This window comes from Lytechinus pictus, chromosome 2 (assembly GCF_037042905.1).
Source record: "Lytechinus pictus isolate F3 Inbred chromosome 2, Lp3.0, whole genome shotgun sequence".
NCBI classification, from domain to species: Eukaryota; Metazoa; Echinodermata; class Echinoidea; order Temnopleuroida; family Toxopneustidae; genus Lytechinus; species Lytechinus pictus.
In genome coordinates, this window is record NC_087246.1 from 65,066,824 (window position 1) to 65,092,858 (window position 26,035).

General features: G+C 34.9%; 2 protein-coding genes across 3 annotated transcripts; one reads left to right on the forward strand and one right to left on the reverse strand.

Moving 5' to 3' along the window:
* Positions 1-1,833: 1,833 nt before the first annotated feature.
* On the forward strand, positions 1,834-7,448 carry LOC129269756 (uncharacterized). Its single transcript, XM_064095417.1, has 3 exons — positions 1,834-2,751; positions 3,087-3,308; positions 4,300-7,448. Exons 1-3 carry the CDS (start codon positions 1,977-1,979, stop codon positions 4,629-4,631), a joined length of 1,329 nt encoding a protein of 442 aa, XP_063951487.1. The 5' UTR covers positions 1,834-1,976; the 3' UTR covers positions 4,632-7,448.
* A 472-nt stretch (positions 7,449-7,920) lies between these two features.
* On the reverse strand, positions 7,921-22,760 carry LOC129253790 (ras-related protein Rab-2A). Of its 2 annotated transcripts, XR_010292694.1 has the most exons (8): positions 22,625-22,760; positions 20,363-20,434; positions 16,491-16,558; positions 15,526-15,608; positions 14,999-15,091; positions 14,302-14,482; positions 12,885-13,190; positions 7,921-12,827 (listed from the first exon to the last, which is right to left on the reverse strand). XR_010292694.1 is itself a non-coding variant. In XM_054892217.2 (7 exons), exons 1-7 carry the CDS (start codon positions 22,668-22,670, stop codon positions 13,095-13,097), a joined length of 639 nt encoding a protein of 212 aa, XP_054748192.1. In that variant the 5' UTR covers positions 22,671-22,753; the 3' UTR covers positions 7,921-13,094. The 2 variants fall into 2 exon arrangements, 1 of the variants encoding a protein (XP_054748192.1); XM_054892217.2 differs by having other exon boundaries at positions 7,921-13,190; positions 22,625-22,753.
* Between the last annotated feature and the right edge of the window lie 3,275 nt (positions 22,761-26,035).

The following is a 26,035-nucleotide window of genomic DNA, read 5'->3' on the forward strand; positions in this document are numbered from 1 at the left end:
TTTTTTTTGGTCAGCCGATGGGGGGGGGGGGGGGGGATGTGTCCCCAATGTCCCCCGTAGTTACGCCGCTGTATGTCCATATGGCAAATACCCCTCCAATATTATTATATTTTTTACCCCATGATGGTTAATGGTTTTATTAGAGATTACATTTAAAAAAATTTGACATTCCATCTTAATCCCTTCCCAAAAACCCCAACATTGATGAATTGGAAGAAACGGGGGTTTCTCTTCAATAAGGACATAAGTATTTCGTTTGGAAGTGGTGAACTGGCTCTTTATTTGCATTTTATGATTAAATAATTTTGTTTTATTTGTTAAGCGGTATTTTAAGAAGAATTTTCACCAATAAAACAATTATCTCTTGTCATTTTTTTTCATTTCTTTCGTAAAAACCGGGGGGATGTTTGTACAGGCCATCCCCCCCTCCTCGAAAAGTGTGTGGGGGGGGGGGATATATCCCCCCGGGATTTACGCCAGTGGTGATAGAGTAGTAGAAGAAGAAATAAAAAACAAAGTTGAAGATATTTTCAATCGCCAGTTCTTATTGGATTTACGTAATGATCGAGCAAATGATGTTGAACAAAATGAATTGAGAACTTATAAACTTTTTAAACAGAATATACAAACAGAGAAATATCTCTTATCTGTTAAAAATCAGAAAATACGGAAAAACATCTGTCGATTTAGAATAAGTTCCCATAATTTACCAATTGAAACTGGAAGACATAGACGTCCAGATAAAATACCCTCACATTTAAGAACGTGCAATAATTGTAATTCAGGAAGGGTTGGGGATGAGTATCACACGATAATAGAATGTAATGTACACACAACTGAAAGGGTGGTGTTTTTTACAAAATAGCTGAAATGTATAAATAGTTTAAGAACCTTAGCGATGAAGACAAATTTATATTCATAATGAAACTTGATAATGAAAACATAATTGATAATTTTTGTAAGTTCTTCAAAGCGATTATAGATAAGAGGGGTGAGTTTTAACATCAAGTACATTTTTCTTTTTAAATTTCATTCAACATTTCTAAAATCCACCAAAGCCACCCATTACCAAAGATATATCTCCAACGTTATACATTTATTTACTTCCTGATTTGTATTAGATAATTAGATAACTTATGTATATTGCATTATGCTACACCTTCTTTATGTTAAATTTCAATTCGTCATTTCTCTTTGTATATATACCAGTACCAGATGTATATCCTTATAATTGGAAATCTATGTACCGGTATTGATGTATTACTGATTTATATAACATACAGTTATTAATGTTTTTGTTTATGTTATCATTGTATGTATTTTAAAACAAAATATTCATGCCATATGAATGAAGTTTGTTAATAAATTCAATACAGCATTCTTCATTAATTCGAATTCGAACATGCACATGCGCAAGAAAAACGCGCACAGTCTAAGTACGCATATTACGCGCATGCAAAGCGCAAGCTTAAGCACGCGCATGAAATCGATAAGCTGTCAGCGTCGAATTATTATCGAACCAAATTAAACTACACGCGCGCTGACGATCAGAATTCAACCCAAGTACGGTATACGGTACGCGGACCACTGAGGCGTCTGAGATTTTACTCTATTTTCGAATTTCAGCCTAAAGGGGAACAGTGAAAGGAAGAAAAATGTCACTGAAAATACCGCGGTTTAACAACTTCAGTTGCACAAATGAATCGTCCTCGATCAATTGCAATGTGAATGCTTTTCCAGGAAAACTTTGGAAGTTGGTGAATGATCCCAATTATGATTCCATTCAATGGAGCAGCTGTGGCACAATTGTAGTTGTAGATGCACATCACTTCAAAGAAGAAGTGCTCAGGTCCGGCGAATATAGCATTTTTAAGACTCAAAATTTCTCTAGTTTTGTGCGTCAACTCAATCTCTACGGATTTAGAAAAGTTGCTAGGACAACCGCAAATGTCAAATTAACTGATTACAAGACGAGCATGAAACGCAGTTCTTTTTCTAACCAGCTGCAAGCCTTTGCTCACAACTTTTTCGTCCAGCATCGCCCCGATCTCCTCCCGAGAGTCAGGCGTACCAGCTCCGCCAACAAACGTCGCCCCAGTTTCGGCCAAAGTCGAGGCGAGACCGCTTTCTACGACTACGGGCATAACGGACCAAATAATGCTGGAAACATGTTTCAGATCTTGGGTAGATGTGGACAGAGTCAGAGTGTGACACCACCGGCTTCGTTCACTGCCGCTACTGGGACTGTCATTGGCAATGCCAATAAGTATGCCAAATCAAGACCTATACACTATCCACAAACCTCGTCCTACGGGTGCCAGTATGTTTACCCATCTTCGATATCATCTTTAGCACTAGCTCAGCAACATTTTGTGCACCAAACGCCGCACCACAAACTTGGACACTCAGCGTGTGCTGATACTAGACCTCCGCCAGATTCAGAAACAGAGTCATCTGATGCTGACGATCTTGGGGAGGAATCTCCGAATGCTTCTGCTTTGTTGAAAAAATCAAGTGCAAAGGTTCTCTGGGCACAAGGGCAGAAATATTCTCATGTCAAAGGAGACACCTCGAGTGAAAGTAGCCCTTCTTCGCAGTCTTCTTCCAACTCAAAGTCCAAACTCATTTCAAAAGCCAAACAACTCCTCGAGGAAGGTGCCCAGTTGCCATCATTGCAAAAGTGCATGGTTTTCCAGCAAAGCCCAAATTTGGGAATGCCTCCAAGAGTTTACCCAGAATCACCTTCTTTAGGTTCGAATGCACTCAAACTTAAATCACTATTAAAGATTTCCCTAGTAGAAGTGTGCGATCAATCACCAGTTCACTATCATAGGGAGTGTCTGAAAGCATCTCTTGACATTTCTTTTCTAAGCAACTCCCAAAATAAAGTTTATTTTCAATTAGAAACCCTTTCTCTCAATTTGGCAGATTGTCCAAAAAAAGTACAGGTATGAGGATTTAAAAACAATGAACTTTTCTCTCAATTTCATTGATTTTTTTTATACAAAGTAGGCCTAATGTTTGCTCTTTTTCATGCACATTCATTTCATTGTTTTCATTTTTTCTGCTATGCTCCTGATTCACAGATTATGCAAACATCAATCAGACACCCAGCACATCATTTTGGTCTCCTGTCTTAGGATCTAGCTGCTGTTCAAGGCCTGCTGGGATGGACCAAGAAATGTATGGTTATCAGCAGGTCCTGGACTTCTCTGCTCATACAGTTCCATACATGAGTGCCTATCCATCAACTCCTGCCATGCTGTATAGTCCTACTTCTGCCCTTCCTCCAGAGAACATGATGTCAAGTAATCATACTCCTCTTTATTTTATTGGGATGAATTACCAAGCTAAATTGGATACGGATTGAATTTTAAAAGTGAAAGACTGAAATTAGTGGTTGAATGTTAATTATCTAATACTCGGTCACTGATGATTACAATATAAGCAAATTTCAAAATGAATCTACAACTTCTTTGTGTTGGAGCAGCTCTCCTTTGTATATATATCAAGACTTTTTGTATAATTTTAAGCAAGTTCCCATGCCATTACTGAAGTTCACAGGGGGAACTAGTAGATGACATCAGACATTTATGCAGTAATTGTGGGGCACAGGGGGCATGTGCCTCCCCCTTTGAAAAGCAAAATGAAAATTTGTAATTAATTTGTGGTTGAAAACTTTTTTTTTTTGCTTGTCAAATTTTTTCGGATACGAAATATCCTTAATTTGTGGTTGAAAACCTTTTTTTTTTCGGGGGGGGGGCTTGTCAAAATTTTCCTCCAAAAAATTTGCCCCCCCCCCCTTTTGGAAAATCCTGGATCCGCCCCTGGTGACTTGGAAAGTATGCAAGCATTCCCCTCCATACACCATTGTAGCTTACGTCATGTTTAAATAGAATGAGGAACAATAGTAAATTGGAGCACGTATGATCATTTTGCTTTTTCCAAACCATAATGTAATCTACAATAACAGTATATGGAACTTTCATTGTTGTTTGTTTGATACATTGATAACTTTTCTTCATTTTCCAAATCATAACTTGGTCTACTGCTGTGTTTTTCCTTTACTTTCATACTATAGTGTGTTTAAGGATCAATAATATAGTCCAATTAAAGAAATTTGGCATTTCTTAACCCCCCCCCCTCCAGGTTTGAGGTATTGAATGAATTTATTAAGAAAGTTTATTCTTTTTTACAAATTAAAGTGATCATCATCACAACCATCATCATCATCCATCAATCAAATAAATTATGAATAGTCAAATAAATCTGTGATTATATGTTTATCTGCATTAACAGTGTCATATCACCCAAGGTCTCCTGCTATCCATAGGCCTCAGGTCAACTATCCAAGCCCTCCTTTATGTAACCATGGCAACAGCATTGTGAAGGATGATAAAGATGAGAAAAGAGATATCACAAGGGAAACTTTCAAGAAAGTAGTGGTCAAGCATGAATTAGAGGAGATCCCTCGCTCATATTCAGCTTTAATAGAAGAGGAGGAGGAGTCATCCCCAACCCCCCAGCAAGCACAACGTCGGTTCGTGTGGAATGATTGTGATAATGAGAGAGAGAGGGCAGAGATGTACACCAAACAGACCAAACAGTCATTTTACACAACAGAAGGTTGATCATCAAACTTACATTCTTGGCGATACTTGCCATCATTTACATTCATGAAGCTACCGAAGTGTATGTAGACTGTGAATTGCATTTCCATGTTGATAGCAAGAATAGTAATTTGCTGCAATATTTTTACATTTAGAAACATTATAAATAATGTACAGTCAGCCTCATGTGTGGAAGAAGTGAACTAGGTGAAGTTGAATCAGTTCTAACAGAGCTGTGGGCATACTTTTAATTGTCATATTTTCACATTGTTGTTGTACATGATAGAATGCATTAAAACCTTGTATTCTACAGTGTACAGGTGTAGTCTGTTCCATCTTCAGATGAATATCATATGGCATTACAACAAAGGACAGAATATTTTATTTCCATTTATTTCATCTAATCATTAGAAATATTCATTGTGTTTGAATGCTTTGATATTCGCAATGCTCTTTTCTGGAAGAGAATTACATCAATTAGAACCATATTTTTTTCTCAAGTTATATTACAAACATGACACAATTTTAAGCACATTAGTGTTGTATTTCATTTTTTCTTTTCTTTACAAGAACACTGTTATATGTTTCTGTATTTGTTGAATTTCTCTTCTTCTGGGCTTTATTACAATTAAAATTATTATATTGAAAATGAAAAGTAGTTTCCATGAAACACATATGTTCTTGATTAGAATCGTTTCTGAAAATGTGTTTTCAAAGATGTAATCTGTTCATGTTATTTTTATGAAAATTTGTATTCCTTTTTTGCAGTTTTTACACTGATATTACATAAATGATTTAGTTTTACTTAATAGATGACAGGTTAATTTGAAAAATTTAGAGTCAGAGTTAATATTAAACATAAAGAAATATACTATTTGTAGGTATTCTCAAAGCAACATACCCATGTTCGCTAGTGTTATTCATGCAGCTATTAAACTCATATAAGCCTTTTCTTATCATATTTTTGCAAGCTTTATTTGGCCATTTGAGAGTTGACATAGCTACATGTATACTTTTGAGTTGCAAGCAGTTCCTCAAGTGTGGTATGAAAACCTAAATAGCATAAACATAATCAATGCTTTAATTGAGCATTGTGGCCCAGTGGATGAGTCTCTGGACTTTGAAACAGAGGGTCATGGATTTGTATCCCAGCCATGTATTTTGCATTCCCTTAGCAAGAATCCAAGCCATGTATTTTGTGTATTCCTTCAGCAAGAAATTGATCCACTTTGTGCTGCACTCAACCCATGTTACATAAATGGGTATTGATCAAATTACTTTTGTTTTGGACAAAATTCAAAGGTCAGAACAGAATTTTATTTCAGTTTCATAAAGAATACCTTATGGTAACTTAGCCATGATAACAGAGCTCTGCAGCCAATCAATCGGATTTTCTTAATGAAAATGGACCCCAGTTCATCCAATGCCACTATCTCTTTATTGCATGTGGGCCATCCTCGCAACTTACATAAATTTCCCTTGTATTTCGACATTTCAAAAGGGGTGTATTAAATGTTTTAACTCGGTTTTAGTCATAATCTTCATTGCACCGTATAGAGATGTATCTTCTATTATGGGCTTTATTGCATTTGCCCACTATGTCAGATTGCTGATACTTGGATCTTAAAATTCAGAAAATAGTCCTAATATTTTCTTTATACAATCTGGTGTTGGTGTTGTGTGTTCAGACTTCTCGCATAAAGTTGAGAGGTTCAGCAGCTCAGAGGCGTGACGTCTCGAGTTATCGAAAACAAGATAGGTATCATTCTTCTGAACCCAGCTCGGTGTTGGAGCTCGGTTCAGCAGCCTTTCTATGCTCTCAACGCTAACATCACCACTGAATGTTTATCTTGAAATCCCCCATTGTGTACAAGACTTATCTGGTCTGTGACTTAAAAATGGCCTTAAATCAATATTACAAGCAGTAGAGCAATTAAATAAATGACATCTCACTTCAAGTCAATTTTGGCTGTAGCTTTTGGAAGCAAGTCCCATAGCATAATGGTTTGTAATGGATTTCAAATAAGAAAGAACAACTTGAATTGATTTCTGGTCAGGATTTTGAACAAATCGTATTATAAGTGATCTAATTTTGCCATTGTCATCCAGTTATTGATTACAAGCCTTCATGTAATGGAATGTAGGTTTTGTCAGTGTTGAATTTCACCTTGGAATGCTTTAAAATCCTCGGCTATGCAACTTTTGAATGCTATTACCGTAGTGAATGATACTAAATGTAATAAAATTTATATTTCTTGACATTCCAAATTTGAAGTCATCTTGCCTGGCTTGTTATACCCCTTCGCAGTGATCAAGTCGTCTGGATAACCACATGGGCTAAAACCATTTGGTCTATTATCAGTTTGGTCTAATTGGTGTTTGGTGTGCACTACACTTGATATAATTCCTACTTAGTCTAATGCCCAGATGGTGAACATTTTTCCACTTCCATTTTGTCATATGAAAATTTGATTCATAAAACAGCATCTAACCATATCGACTAAATAGTGTTTGACCAAGTGAATATTTAGACAAAACGGGTAGAGCCTAATTGGAAATTAGACAAAGTTATAAATGGGCTATTAAAATAGTAATGTCATGTAGACCAAATGGTTTAGATGAACTGGCTTTAGACAAAGTAGGATTAGACCATGTAGGTCAAGACCAATGGAAAGTAGATGAAGCCGGTGTCAAGACCAATATGCAATTTACCATCCCTACATGTTCATGGCAATATGCCGCCAGTTTAAAATCCACAATGATTACATTTTTTTTCAATATCTAATTGTTTCTGTTTGTCAGATTTTTCTCAATCTTCACTTACTCATTTTCCTTTTTATGGAGAACAAGAAAATTCAATAAGCACATCTAATGAACAAGATCTCTTTTTAACATATCTGGTTTTGGTGACCAATTTTAATCATCTTCCATGCCACAATTGTTATTAATCAGATCAGATATACAGAGAAAGTACATAGAATGAATCAAAATGCATACATCTATCTAATTACTAGAAGAAACAATACAGCACGGGTAAGATGAGCAACAAAGTACTTTTTAAGAAGGGAGGTTTAAATCATCCAGCGCAGTATCTATAAAGGTAGAGCAAACCAACTCTTATTTACATTAGGCTCTAATGTCAATAAACTGAGAACAAAATATAAGCATTTTTTAGATTCTTTAATTTAGTGTGTGACACATATGGTTGGTGGATTGTATGCGGTTGTCTGAACCATTTCCATAAATTGAAAAATCAGCTTTTTCCGAGCTGTTTTGCAAAAATTCTTAAATTTGAGATATGACGTTTTAGAGACAGTGATATAGCTTTCTCTTTTTTGTGTGTACTGTTATAGAATTGCTGAAAATTGTGTTGACACTACTATAAACTGGAAATTAATTAAGCTTAATTTGGTCTTCCTTTTTAATATAAAATCTGAGCCAGAGGATGCAAGTTCTTGTGATGCTGATTAAATCTGATGAGTTTAACTATGGGAGAGACATACTATACATAGAAATATGTTGGCATATATTAATATATATACATATGTAGAAGCTTTAAACTCCAGTACACATATATGCATACATAGTTGTAGACGTTAACATCCGATATATGTTTGTGCAGTGCGCTTAAACCATTGTAATACATGTATATATGCGGAACAGGATTTGAGGATCTAATCATAGAAATTAGAAATATAAAAGGGAAAATACAAAAATTTGAAATATGATATTCTCAAATTAAATTGTCATATATATCTTAGAAAGAGCTTTCATCAAAAGACTGAAAATTAACACAATTACTTTGAGAAACATTGATAAATAATGCATAATCTCCCATGTATGTTCATTATCTTGTTAAGAAGTAATCCACATAATTTACATTTTCAAACATAAGTACAATAGACAGAGTGATGAACAAAATTGATTAGATTTCAAAATCAACATATTCATTTAAAAAAGCATAAATCTACTTTGCCATGAGGCTTATACAAATGTGTGCTAAAGAAAGAAAACAATAATAATACTTTTCTTATATTGATTGCACCTATAAATGTATGACCTTTTTCAGTTGGAGAAAAAAAATCACTATAAATTCAATGTCAGACAAAGCACAGAAGAAATCGTTTAAAGACTTTAATCTTTCAATTCAATTATTTTTCAGAATGGAATAATGCCACTTTGACTGTGAGCTTATGGAAGCTTGATTTTAACGATGATTGAAACAACAAATTTAACTGCAAGCCTGAAGATAGCACAACAAAAATTTGGACATGAAAATATCCATATTGACAGACCATCATGAAATTGTTTAGATATTACTGATTAACTTTCAACTCGGAATGGATGAGTCTTTTTTAAATCACATTTGCTGCATGTCACATTGGGCAAAAAATCCCCTTATGGAATCTGCTTATACATGTACCTACTGAAATACCCCAACAAAAATAAAGAGAAATGTTTTGATACAATGAATATCCCATTTAAGCCTCCTTGTTCCAAAACAATGATCAAGACTCTACATTGTCTAAATATTGTCTTTGGGGGGGGGGGGGGGGTTTAGAAATATGTAATTGTCATAAAGAAATTTCATTTTAATTTTGAATTTTCTTTGCCAGTAAAACCAATCATGTGTACAATTAACTTCTTTTTTCATATAAAGAATGTGCACAACTCTCCATTTCAACCAGTAACCAAGACATAACACTGTATACATACATTTTAAAAATAAACTTGCATGTGTATACCTAAGTGTTTATTTACAAATTAAATTGATGTTACAGTTCCATACAATATGATCAACTACATTGTACTCTTGTTTAATTTGATAATGAAGCTAATAGTTCTCATGAGGGTATACCTATTGCATAAAGGTCTTGAAAAAAAAGGTCAGGACAACAACAACAAAACCTGAATCCATTCCCCCTACCACAAATTCTATGTTCAACAGTACAGGACAATATTTATCATATGCTGGGTGGGTGCAGCGTTTCCAATTTCCATATGAAAATACTTAAGATTCTTGGGATTCTCACTTGGTGTCCTCATGCCATTTCATAAGGCATTTATCATCATTACCAGGTCCCTCGGAGAGGACTTTAATCTTTATATCCTCTGGTTGCTTGTTTACAAGTACCGGTACTCATGCTGTCTTAGCAATCAGGTAAAAAAAATCATTAAATCTACAAATCATGTGGTCACATTAAATCTATATAATTACAAATTGTGGCTCTATTTGTTTGATGGAAGTACATGAAAGAGCTAACCTTGTCACTTGGCATCTGGATGATGTGTGTTGTATGAAACATTGCTTGCTAATGACCAACTTATTTGTGGTTGAGAAGATTTATAAGATGATTACCGGTACTGAAATATCAAATTTTCATACTTTTATGTATAGGGATAAAATGTGGACATTACATTACATGCTGAATCACATGTAGGATAAAAAATAAAATTGGCTGGGAATGGGAGTGGGGTCAATCCATGCACAATGATAATCATTCATATAAAAACCTTGTTGAAAATTAGATGGATTTCATGCTTTCTTGTTGTTTTATGATACACCCTGTACCAATAAACACCATGGTATATATACACAAGGCATTAAGTACTGGTTTAATACTAACCTATCTGTTTCATCATTCAATTCATGAATATCAAATAGAAATTTTTACAAAACATACCAAATTGATGAATGTAAGCCAACAATCCTATATTATTGTAAACATGGAATATTTCACAAAGTGGACATTTTGTTGCACTTATTGCGGTGTAACAATAATGCACCCCCTAAAATAAATAATGAGCACATGAATGCAATAACATGAAATAGCTGTAAAGTGTGATGAGACCAAAAGCATCAACTTTTTTCAGATCAAAGTTCTTTATATGTCGCTGATGCTACACTCAGACTATGTCCGCGGAATTAGAAGAAACAATGACTGTCCAAAAAAAAAACCATCAAACTGACAGACTTTGCTGTCTATGATTTCCAAAGTGTTATCGTCCATTTCCATTTCTTTTACCAGAGTCTAGCCTCGAGCTAGCCATACTAGACATGTAATGCCAACTTCTACCTCTAAACTGCACAGACATTGCACAAAAATTAGGTGCACTTGATCACTTGCCGACTTACCAGTACTCTGTTATATGACTTTACATCAGACCCTATATTTCTCATTCTAACCACGTACAAACAATTCTTTCTGAAAAACTTAATAACATTATTACTTACTAGTATACTCTAGAATATATATTATATTCATTATAATTTTTTTGTTGTTGTCAATGTCTGGGAGGCAAATTTGATATGTTTAACATAACTCTAAAGAAATAATTCATTTGATGATCCACATAACCAGATAAATACCTTTTCCCTATCTCAATCCATTAATATAATAATTTAATAAATAAACACATAAACATCCACGCTATATACTAACTATCAAAGAAGTTCCGACTTCTAGCAAGTCCTACTCTGCGATTCAATACAAGAAAGATTTAACATTTCGAACAACACTTTCATGCCAAAAAAAAAAAAAATTCTCATAGAAAGAATTATTTGAAGCGATCTCAAATTAGTCAATGTTGAATTATAGTCATTTAATCGGGGAGGATTAGCCCCAAAATAAAAAGAAATATATTCAATATATGAACATTTGAGTGAATTGCATCTCCAATAAATGAAAAACCAAAATATCTGATACTTAAAAAGAGTGGCATGAAAATGTAAAACTGATGCTGTTCCATCTCTAATGCAAGGAACCTCGAGTACCTCCTTTTCATTTTATTCAATCATCTATTAACCAGGTAATAACAAACACAAACTTGAGTGAAAGAGATAATCACATTAAAATAAGAAATATATCACTGATAAATACAGAGACACTCTATATGGAATGCATGATAATAATTCTCTGTTAAATCAATTTCATTTCTATTAATTTCTAGTAATCATACACACACGAGTTGACCCCTTCCCCCTTCCTTCCCAAACAAACCCAAAGAATGGCAATTTTTTTGCACTTTCCCAAACCCTACATGAAATCAAAATAATCAACCAATACTGATTGATGATATTGGCATCATTTGAATTTGAAGAAAAAAAAAAAGATAACAGGTAAATTCAGATTTGGTGGAACTTTGGCAAAGTGCTTTAAAGGTTGACAATTCTGCTTTGGGGAGGTGGGGGGGGGGGGGGGGGCACCCGGTAAAATCTAACTCTGGTATTGAAAAAAAAAGAAAAACTAAAATCAAACCATCTCCAGAAAAACATAATCTTGATAGCATGACACCTTACTAATACAAAACACTTTGGTTTATCTGGTTCCTTCTGTAGCAAGATTTTCTACAATCTTCTCTAATTCCTACACTCATCAATATTACACTTGTAACACTTGTGAATAATCATGATCATTTGGCAATCAATCTTTTGCTTAAAAAATGAAAGGATTATAAGGAAATTAGGTTTCATTCATATTCTACAGATGACATGAAGATAGGCTATGGATCAAATAGGATTCATGTGCTAATTTCTTAATATTTCTTGCTAGATGTCGATCCCTTATTCACTTCCCCAAAACCTAAATTGCAAAATGAATACATAAACTGTATCTTTTAGGTTATATAGATTTCAGTATATGGATAGGGTTGCTTTAGAATTACCTTTATTTTATTTTTAAAAGTTTGAAATGATAATATACTGTTTCAGATAATACTTCATTAAATTTGAACATTCATTTAGTGCTTCATAGATGGCTATGTGCCATGAGAACATTATCAATGTGATCACATATTAAAACATACATTTCTTATCATGCTACAAAAAGAATCTAGTAAAATTTCCAAGAATGCACAATATTACCAGACCACTTGACTATTATATCCACAAGTACATGGCTATTTACACGAGAGTCACATCTCCCCAAGAGTATTCTGTTTAATAGGACTCTTCAATATATATTTACTTCTCCCCTTTATATCGCAATAAAGGATGCCATGTTCATCAAATCACATTGTACACATAATCTACATGAAATGTACATTTCAATACATTGCAATTTTAACCCAGGGCCGTTGGCAGACATGTATCAATAACCCTACTCCCTTGGCGCCTGCAGATATGTTGGATACAGCAAGAGTCCGTGGATATGACACGGCCAGGGGTACGGGGAACGGGCGTTTGGTGATAGATAGGAGAGGGGTGGACTGACCTACCTAGGAAAGTTGGAACGGGCGTTTGGTGATAGATAGGAGAGGGGTGGACTGACCTACCTAGGAAAGTTATCTCTTCTACAGAATGGGAATGGCTTGGGCAGTAAGGGATCTTGAGCCCAAACCATCTATTGTCATAGACAGGTACGAAAGGGAGGCTCGTAGAACGGCAGAATGCTAGCAGGCAAGGGCTGGGGACTTGAGGTTATCCTACATGAAGTGAGGAGTTCCAGATTAAAGGGCATTTAAATCCAACCAGAGGGGGTTGGATTAACAACAGCCCTGGCCCCCTTGTTGTCCTCTATCACCCGATGGTTGTGCTGGGTTCACTGTATTATGCTGAGGCCCAAGTTTGATTCCATTAGCCTGCATTGGAAGAAAAATGTATCAAAGAAACTTTATGAATTTTACTCTCTTACTCTGAAAGCCTTTTGATTTTCTTTGGATTTTCATTGTTTTTTTTTCTAACTGATTAGTGAAACATTTCCAATCATAAAAATAAAATCAAGTAATTTTGAATCAGTAAAAGCAAAAATATTCATGCATATATATTTGGCTGAAAGCACAATTGATATTCAAATTGTACACAAAAACATGTTTTGAGCAATTTTTGGTAAGACATGCATCTGCAAAATTATGCAAACTTGGTCTTAATGGATGCAGGATGTAGGGGAAAAACCTCATGAAAAATAGCACCAAGAGCTTTTGGCATTGCAAAAATCATGCGCAAAATGCGGAGGGGGAGCAACCTCCCGCTCAACGGTGTTGGTGATGATCTTCATCTCAGAACTTCTAGAGAACGTTTCATCGAAATATTTATCATCTGACAACATTCATTGATTTTGATTGGCTGAGAAGCACAATTGTCTGACTACTGTTGGATAAAACAGACTTTGTCCATCACTCGGTCATTTCATGAAACGCTGCCAAGTTATCACAATTATTGCTCAAGTTTTTAGCTTAAGAATTTGATGCCACAGCAGTTGCCAAACATTGCTGGATCTATAATATCCTCTTACACTCTGCCTGGGGTATAATGATGTAATTGGTTGGACCTAGTCACACTGAAACTCCTATTTGTGGAAGGTATATCAAACATAACAGCAACTGATCAGATCATGCTCATGAAATGCAAATTATCATGAAGTCTAGCAATACTATCAGATATTAAATACAAACTACTATTGCCACTGAAACTCTAATTAATATTATTCATATTTTCAACCCAATTTCCTGTTTATAACAGTTATGTTTGTGCCCTATATCAAATTTTGTTTCATACAAAAATTTATGACCCAAACAGCATTATAATATCAAAGAAACTTTCCCTTATCTTCTGATAAATATCCTTGACAAATAAGCCCACCTAATTCAGAAATCCTATATCATATGAACCATCCCCCTTTACTTATTCCATGTTAATGATTCCAACATGCATTTGACTATGGAACTGACAGTATTTCTCAGAAGTGATTACCTCATTGTTGATGTCAAAGACACCTTCTTGGATCTTTTGATAGATCTCCTTGGCAGTGTTGATGAAGGCTTCCTCAACGTTAGCAGCCGTCTTGGCTGAGGTCTCCATGAAGATGAGACCGTGTTCCCTGGCAAACGCCTCACCCTCTTCCTTCTTTACATCTCGTCTTGCTTCCAAGTCACTGTCGGAATGAAAAGTCAGTTGTTGTTTATGTAAATCAACCAATAAACAGTACAATGCTGTAACCTTAGTAACAATCCCAGATTCAGCACAATGAAATAGAAACCTTGTATTCATTACTAGAATATTTTTCTCTATAAACATTAAATCAAAAACATGTTACGCATGAAATCTGAGTAAAAATGACTTAGAACATGGATTCAAATTCACCTTTGGAATGATAACTCGACATAAAATACTGACTACTTATGCAGTTAGCTCATACAAATATCTTTTCCTGAATTTTGGCATAACCTTTTTCAGATGTACAATTGGTACATATATACAAATGGTCCTTCACAAGGGTGAATACTGATCTCAGCACATCACCATAATGATCCAATGACATTTCCAATATTATTTTTTGATGGGACAATCGGTAAACAATATACACATAAATACAATGTATATATGTCAGTAAATTTAAGGAGTCTCAGTCTTAAATTTTTATACCTTTCCTCATACCCCTTCGACTTACCTCTTATTACCAATTAGCATAATAACCATGTTTGAACTTGAATGTTGACGAGCATCCTCCAGCCATGTGGTCAGGTGATTGAATGTGTCTCGTCTGCATAATAAAAGAAAGCACAATCATTGAACACTTTCATCTTGGCTACAACAAATATCTTCTCATAGCCTGATCTCAGAGTCTAGTGCATTTCCTCATTTCAGTATTTAGTAGAATAGGCGACAGGAGCAGAATTTATGATAACGAATTCCATCTCAGAGTAAAAGATTTCCAAATCTATTCATTTCAACTTTTTTTATAACAATATCAAACTTCATTTTCGAACAAAATTTTTGTAAAATGAAACAGTGGAAGTAGGATCATATTTCGAATGTGTGATTTTGTTCCCTTTTAATTTTTTTTTTCAAGTTTAATATCGATACCCATGTATGGAATACCGCATTCCAACCAGTAAAACACAATTGAATATCTGGAAATGAACAAAAAAAAAAGGCATGACTAGTAGTTTATGAATTTACTTAGAGAATATTTACCTAGTGATATCATATACCAAGAGAGCTCCTGCTGCACCCCTGTAATAAGACCTTGTGATGGATCGGAATGATTCTTGACCAGCCTACAATATGAACAATTGAAGGAAAAAAAATTGTAATATTGTAATATCTGAAGAAGAAATTGCTGAATAAAAAAAATACAATTTGGATTTTTGTTAGCTTCACATAGTTGTAAATGAAAAAGAAGTTACAACTTGTAGGAAAAAAGATGAAAGAGGAAGAAGAAAGTGGGTAACAGTGATTATGATTAGTTATGATTTTAATGATGATAAACATGATGATGAGATGATGATGAGATGATGATGATGATGATGATGATAAGCATGAGATGATGATGTTGTCGATGATGATTATGATGAAGATGATGGTGGTCGTGATGATGGGATTAATTATGCGAAATGATAATGGTGGTGATGAAGATGATGGGAATAATTATGAGGAATGATAATGGTGGTGATGATGGTGATGGCAATGTAGAGATTGAGAGGATAGTGATGATAATGATTCACACATTTGATCTGTAAATCAGTTTGATCCACCTACACAGTATATCACTTGCTGAAGGAACTATCACTATTCTACTTTGGATGGCTGTAAAATGCCATTTTCAACCAAGTATTAAATGAAGGTATAGAGAAATAGTGTAAATTGAACATAATGATGTTATGGCCTTTAAACTACATGTACACACCAGTAAGATCACTCATTTGATTGCACGTAATCCATTACAGGAAATCATGAAGAATTGTATTCAAATTACATGTTACAACATGAATATGTAGAAAATTGATATTCTGTCAAGCTATGGGAAGTTAGTATGAAATTGCATTTGAGAGTAAAAACCCATTTCTAACAGGAAATCACATTGAAATCAAAATTGAGGAAATATCTTTAATCTAATCTCAAATGATAAAAAATCATGTCTGTTTTGAGAAAACACTTACCGTATCCCATATCTGTAACTTGATTTGCTTGCCATCAATATTGATCATTCGTGCACCAAATTCAACACCTATATAAGAGTAGTAAATCAAATACAAAAATGAAAATGATCATTAATTTAAAGAAATTTATAAATTGATAAACACAAGGCGTCTTAACCCTAATATACAGGGGGGAGGGGGCATAATGGCCTCCCCCTCAAGTTCAACATTTTCTGCGTAAATCCACTGTACAATTTTTTTAACGACGCCACTCACAGACTTTTACTTTCAGGTCCCGTGCAACTTTTTAGACCAAAAATTTGTCGCCTGGTTTTACGTTGTTACCAAATTACACAACACAAAACATGTTAAGGTGCTGAGATGGCCACCTCAGAGTCCATTTAAAAAAATCCTATTGAGAACATATTTAGTGCCTGAAGACCCTGCTTCATGACATGCTCCAAGTGTATATGGAATGCTACCGGGCAAGAAACAAGTTAAACTGGTCAACAGTATGTCAAGGAACGTACTGTCATCAAAGCCACAGGAGGTTCAATAAAATACTAAACCCTCCTCTAAACTAAAGACCAATTTTCTGCACAAACAATATTTGGGCAGTGAAAATTACAAATGGTGGTTCAGAAATTCTGAGATTCACAAGATGTTAGAGATGTAATTGTAAAGGTGACAGTGACATTACCTACTATTTGCTTTAACTTATCAAAATTCTGATTCAAGCTTCTTTTGGTGCAGAAACAATTGGTGGGGAAACTTATCTACGATGCTATTTAACGTCCCCCCCCCCCATAGTAACTAATGAATATATCTCCAGATGAAAACTTGAAAGTGATTTTTGAAGTTCGAACCAAAGGCAAATGGGAGATTCCACGGTCAGTCGCATTACACTTTTATGTGTCCTTTCTGTTACTTGGTGCTGTCAGTTTTTAGGATGAGACTTTCTGTTAAAAAGTTAATATTGAGAATTCCACTTAACAACTAAAGCTTCAATAAAATTAATACATACTAAGTCCCCATGCGGTAGTTCATGACATTTTACAAAGCCTACTTTGTTTGGTAAATCCCCCAAAGGGCATGTATCACAATTGTATTTCATTACTAGATATGAACTTACTAGATATATTAATGCATGACTTTGCTTGTGCCCCAAAACAGTTGAGGTGTGAAGGATATACTAACAAGTGGAATGCCTCTGGCCGTCTCACCTGCATCACGTGATTCAATATAGCAGCAGTGCTGATTTTGAAAACTACTATAACTCGCACAAGATGTTCAGTGATACTTGGTTACTCTTATTTCCACGTTTTATGAACTAGACCAATACACTTATAGAGATATGATGGCAATTCAACAAATACCCCCAACGTGGCCAAAGTTCTTTGACCTTACATGACCTTTGACCTTGATCATGTGACCTGAAACTCGCACAGGATGTTCAGTGATACTTGATTACTATTATGTCCAAGTTTTATGAACTAGACCAACACACTTTCAAATTTATGGCTGTAATTCAACAAATACCCCAATTTGGCCAAAGTTCATTGACCCTAAATGACCTTTGACCTTGATCATGTGACCTGAAACTTGCACAGGATGTTCAGTAATACTTGATTACTATTATGTCCAAGTTTCATGAATCAGATCCATAAACTTTCAAAGTTATGATGGTAATTCAACAGATACCCCCAATTCGGCCAAAGTTCATTGACCCTAAATGACCTTTGACCTTGGTCATGTGATGTGAAACTCATGCAGGATGTTCAGTGATACTTGATTAACCTTATGTATAAGTTTCATGAACTAGGTCCATACATTTTCTAAGTTATGATGACATTTCAAAAACTTAACCTTAGGTTAAGATTTTGATGTTGATTCCCCCAACATGGTCTAAGTTCATTGACCCTAAATGACCTTTGACCTTGGTCATGTGACATGAAACTCAGGTAGGATGTTCAGTAATACTTGATTAACCTTATGGCCAAGTTTCATGAACTAGGTCCATATACTTTCTAAGTTATGCTGTCATTTCAAAAACTTAACCTCAGGTTAAGATTTGGTGTTGACGCCGCCGCCGCCGTCGGAATAGCGGCGCCTATAGTCTCACTCTGCTATGCAGGTGAGACAAAAATGTGTTTTATTGGATAAATTATCAAATTTTACAGAATTTTTTAATTTGTTTGGATGCCTGAATAAAATAGAAAGAGTACATGTAGTAGGGTACACAATTTTTCTTGTATACAAAACACCTTTTAAAGCATGAAATGGGCTGAAAATTTCAGGATATGGCCATGTGTCATGAGGTCACACCTACTTTTGCGTTACATAGTGACTTACTTTTGCATCACCTATCTCATTACATTGTAAGGTTACACCCTATGATAGTAAAAGTATATATTTTCTGAAAGGAAATTTCTCAATTAACCCAAATATGCACTCAGAAATAGCATAATTAGGTGTAAGGCATTAGTGTTGTATTGTGTTGAATAGAAAAATATCAATATATTTTTCAATCTCATATTTGTGATACTGATTATAATAAATTTTATAATCCCCAATTAGCAAAATAATCACATTTCTGTACAGTACAGAGTCCTTTCTAACAGTGTATAATCGTATTGGGTTTATGGTCAAGAAATTACTTCAGAATCAACCAGAATTTATGCAATTTTTTCACAAAAATAAAGACATGTGCTATTTTTGCCTGCCTTACCATTACATGGTGGATGTATCTGCTGTATTCATAAGATTTAAAGTATAAAACTATACAAAAAGAAATCTAAATAACATTAGACCAAATAATACTTCAAGATTCTTCACATATTGTAAGTCTGAATGTCTCTGACATGAGTCATTTAACCTTTAAGACATGTAACAAAACCAAGTATCATTTTCATCCTATAAAATATTAGAAATCTTATTTTCTGTTTTCATACACAAAAGCTCCATTGAAATTAAGAATAACGTGAAGAAAATATTTGTCAAAATAGAAGAATTATTGTGGGAAGTGAACAATTTTGACAATTTTTCTATTTCTTTTCCTATGTTTTTTTTTTTATTTACATGACAATGACATTGCCAAACTTATCATTTCAATCAATTAACAGCAAAGAAGAATGTTGATACCAAATTTGTAGTTGGAAGTAAAGTTTTCACAAAAATATATTGACGTTTTACCCAAAATAGCACAGAATATTGAAAATCCCCACTGACTTTGTACAGGTGGCACGGCTTCCAGCACCACCCCTGGTGCTCCATAGATATATAACTCAAGTTTTATCTATCCTAGAGCAATGAAATTTTCTACATTATTAGCCAATGGATCCAGCTTTAAAATGATACCAAACTTGTTGGCAAAGCTACTTTGGTTTGAAAAAATAACTCAACAAATTAATCAAAATATGTATTAACAGCACCACCCTTTTTGGTGAGCGAACTCATGACACATCGCCATATATACAATCTTTTGTCAGAAGCTATCCAATATCCAATTATCAAATGTATGAAGTGCTCAAACAGATATTTCAAATAAAAACATTACCAATGAAAGGGGGGGGGGTGCTAGATTTCAATTCATATCCTAATGGCCATAAAAATGCCATATCTTAATTGTAACTTGGGTAAAATATTCATTCAACAACTGACACTTTATCAAAGCTAAAGGACAGGCTTTAATGCATAATCACATTGAGTAATATGGAGTGTCCCTAATGCGGTGATGCATTATGGTATAAACCTACCACATATAACTGGAAATTTACATGTCAGTGTGACTTATATTATATATTTGTAACCCCCCCCCCCCCCGATTTTTTTCATTCCTTGAGTATTCTTTATAAACCGACTGCAAATGCATTCTTATTAAAGAGTTGACATACCTATTGTGAGATCATGGACTGGCTGGAATCGTTTATCTGTGAACTGGAGAAGGAGGCAGGATTTACCAACACCTGTTAATGGAATAAAATGTAAAAGAATGCATAATAATTTTATCATTGCATCACATTTCTTTTATTTTTGCTTTATAAAGGAACGACATGCTGATTATACAAAACTGCTCACTACACACCTTTATTCATTGCGCGAGGGTCTCGGACCCTCGCGCATGCAGAGACCCTTGTGCATGCGATGTTTTGAAATCGGCAGCGAATTATTTATACGTGTGAGGAACTTCATGTTGGCTCTAAATCACCAATTTTGAGACTGATAGAAGCATGGGAAAGAAGTGAGACTTTGTGTAAAGTAAGAATATTAGTTTTAATTGTTTTTAAAGATTGTGATGTTGCATGAATTTTATATTCCCCCCATAAAATCCCACCTTTGACACTCGTTCGGGCAGGTGGAGCGATGTGTAGCGGTAGTGAAGTGGAGCCTGCACGAACATCGCTCGAGGTACATGCACGTAAGCCCGTTCCATGGCATTGGGAAGCATACGCACTCACACACAGGCGACCCGTTCCAAGGATCCCTGTTTTCACAAACATTTGTAGCTCCAAAGCCCGTTCCGAGGACCCTCCTTTTTACAAGAAGCCTGCTCCAGAGCCCCCGTTATTTGTCTCGCCCGCGGCACATATGGTTGTAACTACACCATATCGACCACCAGTAGAGGCGCACGGCCAATATGGGAGACTCTCTCCAATAGGGGAGACAATCTCCCACATTGGAGACTTGCTTTGCAAAAGGACAAAAGAAACAACACCAACAAAAGCATGATTTTTTCCACCCAACATTTTGTCTCACTGAGGTCAGAAGCCCATTTGTTTTGTGTGTGATTGACAACAAAAATCCTTATCAAAACAAAAGTAGACGGTGAATTTTTAAAGTAGACGGTGAAAAGGGGTAATTTTTCATGAGGAATCTGCTTATCACATTTTTATTTGCCGCCAAGTTAATCCTTTTGCAGCAAATGTAAACAAAGGAAATTGGACCCCAAAACTGGAGACTGTCTCTGAAATTGGATACCTAAATTCTTTACAAAAGTCTCTGATATTGGAGATAATCTCCCACATTGGAGACAGTCTCCAATATTGGCCGTGCGCCTCTACTGACCACCTAATTTTCTAAGCATCGAATCTGCGAAAATATTTATCAGATTAACCTAGTTTTCATTTCATTTGTGCAGAAAATTGAGCAGATCAGATTCCCATGTTTCGATCAGCAACTCCGATTCAATTCGCGTATATATCGGCGAACAACAAATACGACGGTTTTACATTTGCTCATTTGCACCCTTCTTTTGAAACCGACCACCCGCGATACACTAAGTTACGGCCGATTTTTGTCGCGGTGGCGAAATATTTTGACTCTTCCAGATCATTTCTATGAAGTCCACATGCTAAATGATCGTCTCACTACTTCCACTGCGAGCTCCGGCACATGATTCGACGATTGACGACGGATATTTGTTCTAAAGGTAAAGCCGTTTCGGAAACGGGGCGGGTTCGGGTCTAGTCTGTAGTCAAAACAATTTTGATAGATTCTCCTAAATTTTCACCTTTTCCCCCTTCTTTTTCTCTCGTAAAATTGATTCTTACCGTTCCTATGGACACTGCGCCTACTCTCCCACGCGTATCGTTTGTAATAGTAATACGCAATAATTTTAATGCGCGCAAGGTGGTCGGTTTCAAAAGAGGTGGTCGATATGTACCGGTAGTGGTCTCACTATACCTACCACTTTTTAGTCGAGTACCCCCCCCCCCCCCTCCGGGAATGTTAAGTCCCTAAATGGTGGCTGCACGATAGCGAGCCGTCTGTGTACGAGGAGAAATAAAAATAAATAAAAATGTTTAAAAACTCCTCGGAACAGACGGCTGCCAGCTGTCTACCCATCAATTTTACCAAAAGTAAAACATGATGATTACACTTACAGAAGGGTTGGAAACCCATGCAACTTGGTAGGCATCCAGATTACATGGCATTGGCCATTGCAATCTTGCATTGGCAATGGATCACAATGTCAATGCATTGCCAATTTGGTTAGCATCATGTGCATGTCTATTGCAACGATAACGTTATGCGTTTCTCGTCTTCATTTCAACTACGAAATTTACAAATGCAGTGGGGCTCGACATTTAAACCGTCAATTACACAAGTGTTTTAGTTTAAAAATCAACCAAGTAAAATAAAATGATCAACCTTACCTGTATCTCCTATAATAATGTATTTGAATAAATATGCGTACGACATTTTGATGGAAAAATCGTGATTTTCTGTGCAGAATACAACTCCCAGGCTGTGTTCGGTTTATGACGTCACTAGACGGTTCAACGTGAACATAGTGCATTGCGCCTGCGCACAATCATTAAATCCCAATTTGTTGTTTGTTTACATTCATTCTGCACGATGCGAAAATTGCAAATTATAGATTTTTGAGCGCTAAAACGTCTTCTCCTGTAGGAATAGACTATGACATTCGGTCTCATGAGACTGGCGACAAAGAGAACAAAGAAAAACGTAATGAGCGAAACCAGTTGGGTAATTAAAGTCAAGTCACCATATGCTAGTATTTTACATTTCCATATGATGAACTTGTCAAATAGCAATAGTGGTCTATTAGAAATACAGTATTGTATTTGGTGCCCGATTTGGTGCAATAAACCCCCTGGCGTTTACATTATTTATTAAAAGGATAATAAAGAGAATTGAAAACAAATTATGATTTGGCTGTTTGGGTAAGGTTTTATACCCGCACAGATCATGAACATGTTGGCTATAAATATTGAATGATAATTAATCTGATCTTTATTTGTTTTCTGTTCGAAATTAGGTGGATATAATTTTAAAGCCAATGCATAAAAAAACAGTGCAAAACATTCAAATAGTCATATACAAAGCACATGGTTATACGAGGCAAATTTGTTTTATGTCACCTGTACTGTACGCCTGAAATAAGAATAGTACGTGTATACAGTGCGTTTTAAAAAAAACGGGACAGATTTGAAAAGTCTATAAAATTTTTGTTTCAAATTATGATGTCTATATTTTAGTGTTAATAGGTGCTCTGAAGTCTTATCTTTCAAATGCCATTAAAAAATTAGTTTCGTTCATGCTTGAGCAAACACGGAATGTTTTTGTCTGGGGTTAAAAAGGAGGCTTGCGCCAAAATGGCATAACATGCCGATGATCGGACTTCTTGCTAATCAATAGATTTTTAACCTTTTCATTATCTTTGCCATAATTTTCGAATTATGCGGTCAAAATTCATTTTCAAATTTGTTTATTTGCCTCAATTGTTCTGTTCCTGTTACATTTCAATACGTTCTCTTTTAGCTTTGAATATTCCTTCTTTAAGCAAAAAAAAAAATTTCAACCGAAGTATGGGAGAGCATGTATTTTTTTAAAAATCCTTTCGTTGTGTACTACAAAGGTTATGGTGCCTTTGAACAGTGGCATGCAGATTGGCGGGGGCTCGGGGGTGCCCCCCTTCAATAAAAAAAAAAATGGAAAGGAAATAAAAGGGAAGATAAAAAGTGAACCATGATTATTTTTTGAATATTATGTCAAAATCTATCACAAAATTTGATATTTTAATAAAAAAGTGGAAATTTTTGCTTGCCCGCTTCGCTCGCTCACAACTTTTTGATACATTTTATCCGATCTGCCATATCTAGCTCCTTCAAAATTGACTCAATACATCGTTGCTATTGAAAGACATGAATCCTTACCTGTTTGTCCTGTAATGGACCTATATATGGTCCTGTCAATCACATAATTAAACTTGGTCAAGGAATCAATAACCCCCTGAAAATAGGATTCATGTTTTTTCAAAGGTGCCAGAACATAATTCGTTTCACATAATAAAATGATATGAATAATTACAAGTTTTCCCAAATAATCTTCTTGCTTGGGTTGACAAAAAGTCTTCTTTTCTTACTTATGAAGGAAAATTCAAAGGTAAAACAAGTTTAAATGAAAAAAAAATAATTCAAGTAAATAAATGAATTTGTAAATGAAATTTGACAGCACAATTCGAAAATCGTGGCAAAGAAAATGAAAAGGTTAAGAGGAAGTCTGCTGATTAGCAAGATGTCTGATAATCAAATATCTCATTTCTGCCATTTTGGCGCAAGCCTCTTTTTGAACCCCTTACAAAAACGTCCCGTGTTCGCTCAAGCATGAACAAAATTTGTTTTTTGAATGGCATTTTAAAGATAAGATTTCAGAGCATCTATTAACATTAAAACATAGATGTCATAAATTGAAACAAATTTTTTATAGACTTTTCAAAACTGTCCCGTTTTTTTTAATACGCACTGTATATTATATATAGATGCCCGTGGAAAAAAGAAAACCCAAAACAACTTAGGACTACACATTTCCATTCACCCACGTCAGCTTCCCGCAAGAAGGGACTAAGTGGTAATTTTTACGATTTTTCTTTATTATGCTCTTTTTAATTTGCTGATATTTTGAGTTTTACTTGAAATTCCGAAATAAATTTTGCATTTGATATACGATGTAGTCTTTCTATATTTTGAAATAAAAATAATAATTGTAGATATTACTCCTAAGTCCCCTCTTTTTAAAATAATATTTTATTCTCTTCTCTCATCAAACAAATTTTAACATAGTAAAATATTACATTCATGATCATTAATTCAATACGGTATTAAATCAAATTGACCATAATTACAAAGCTTGGTTTGAACTTACAATAATTGTGATCAACACATCCATACTTTTGACAATTCTTAACGAAAATGAAGTAAAACAATGTCAAGAATAAATTCTATATCAATTCAATTTGTTCTCAAAATACCTGATATACATTTTTTTTCCAAACAAGATTGATTTCATAATCATTTGTTTTCCAAGGAATATATTTTTTTATCTTACATTTATACACATGCGTAATAATATTTTCAATTAAATATAAACATTGAAAAGCCGTACAACCTAAAATCAATTCACCATTTTTTGTATGGTTGTATCACATACGTAAAGAACAAATCTTGAATCCTGTAAATTATTAGAATACAACTATTAAGATTTATAAGAGAAGATCATGGAAATACTATCGATAAATTCTTAATATTATAATTTTGAAATAAAATAAAAATAATTCATAAAAAATATAAGCTTTTGGGTTGCTGGATATGTACATGAAGGTATAGCTATAGATTGACAACGATGAGACCAATGACCTGTGTGGTGACTTGATTTATGAGTTGCATGGCTGTTCTGGCAGGGGCATGGAACTTTTTTTTCAATAAACGTGAATAAAACGTAAAATACTATCGATAATATCGTTTTTTTTTCTTGTATGGCCATTCCCTATATAGTACCCTCTACTCCATCTTATGGCTCAGCACCCGGCCCCTTCAAAACTGTTCCTCGGTCCCCTTATACAAGTTTGGGAAACTGCTGACTGGATTGAATTGTTTTACATGTCAATTATCTAACACTATTTTAATTTAGGTTCTTGAATTTGAAGCTTTAGACTTCCATTTCGATACATTTTTTTTGTTTATTTCACTTAAGTTCAGCATGACTCTTAAACCTTGGTTGCGCATGTTTGTTTTAGAGCCTAATTTGGGCAAAATAATTACATC

Coding starts and splice junctions, on each gene's coding strand:
- LOC129269756 (XM_064095417.1), top strand. CDS start 1,977: ATGAAACGCAGTTCTTTTTCTAACCAGCTGCAAGCCTTTGCTCACAAC. Junction 2,752..3,086: donor CCCAGAATCACCTTCTTTAG/GTTCGAATGCAC, acceptor CCTGATTCACAG/ATTATGCAAACATCAATCAG. Junction 3,309..4,299: donor TCCAGAGAACATGATGTCAA/GTAATCATACTC, acceptor CTGCATTAACAG/TGTCATATCACCCAAGGTCT.
- LOC129253790 (XM_054892217.2), bottom strand. CDS start 22,670: ATGTCGTACGCATATTTATTCAAATACATTATTATAGGAGATACAG. Junction 15,609..16,490: donor AGTTACAGATATGGGATACG/GTAAGTGTTTTC, acceptor TTCATATTGTAG/GCTGGTCAAGAATCATTCCG. Junction 15,092..15,525: donor TTGGTATATGATATCACTAG/GTAAATATTCTC, acceptor TTTATTATGCAG/ACGAGACACATTCAATCACC.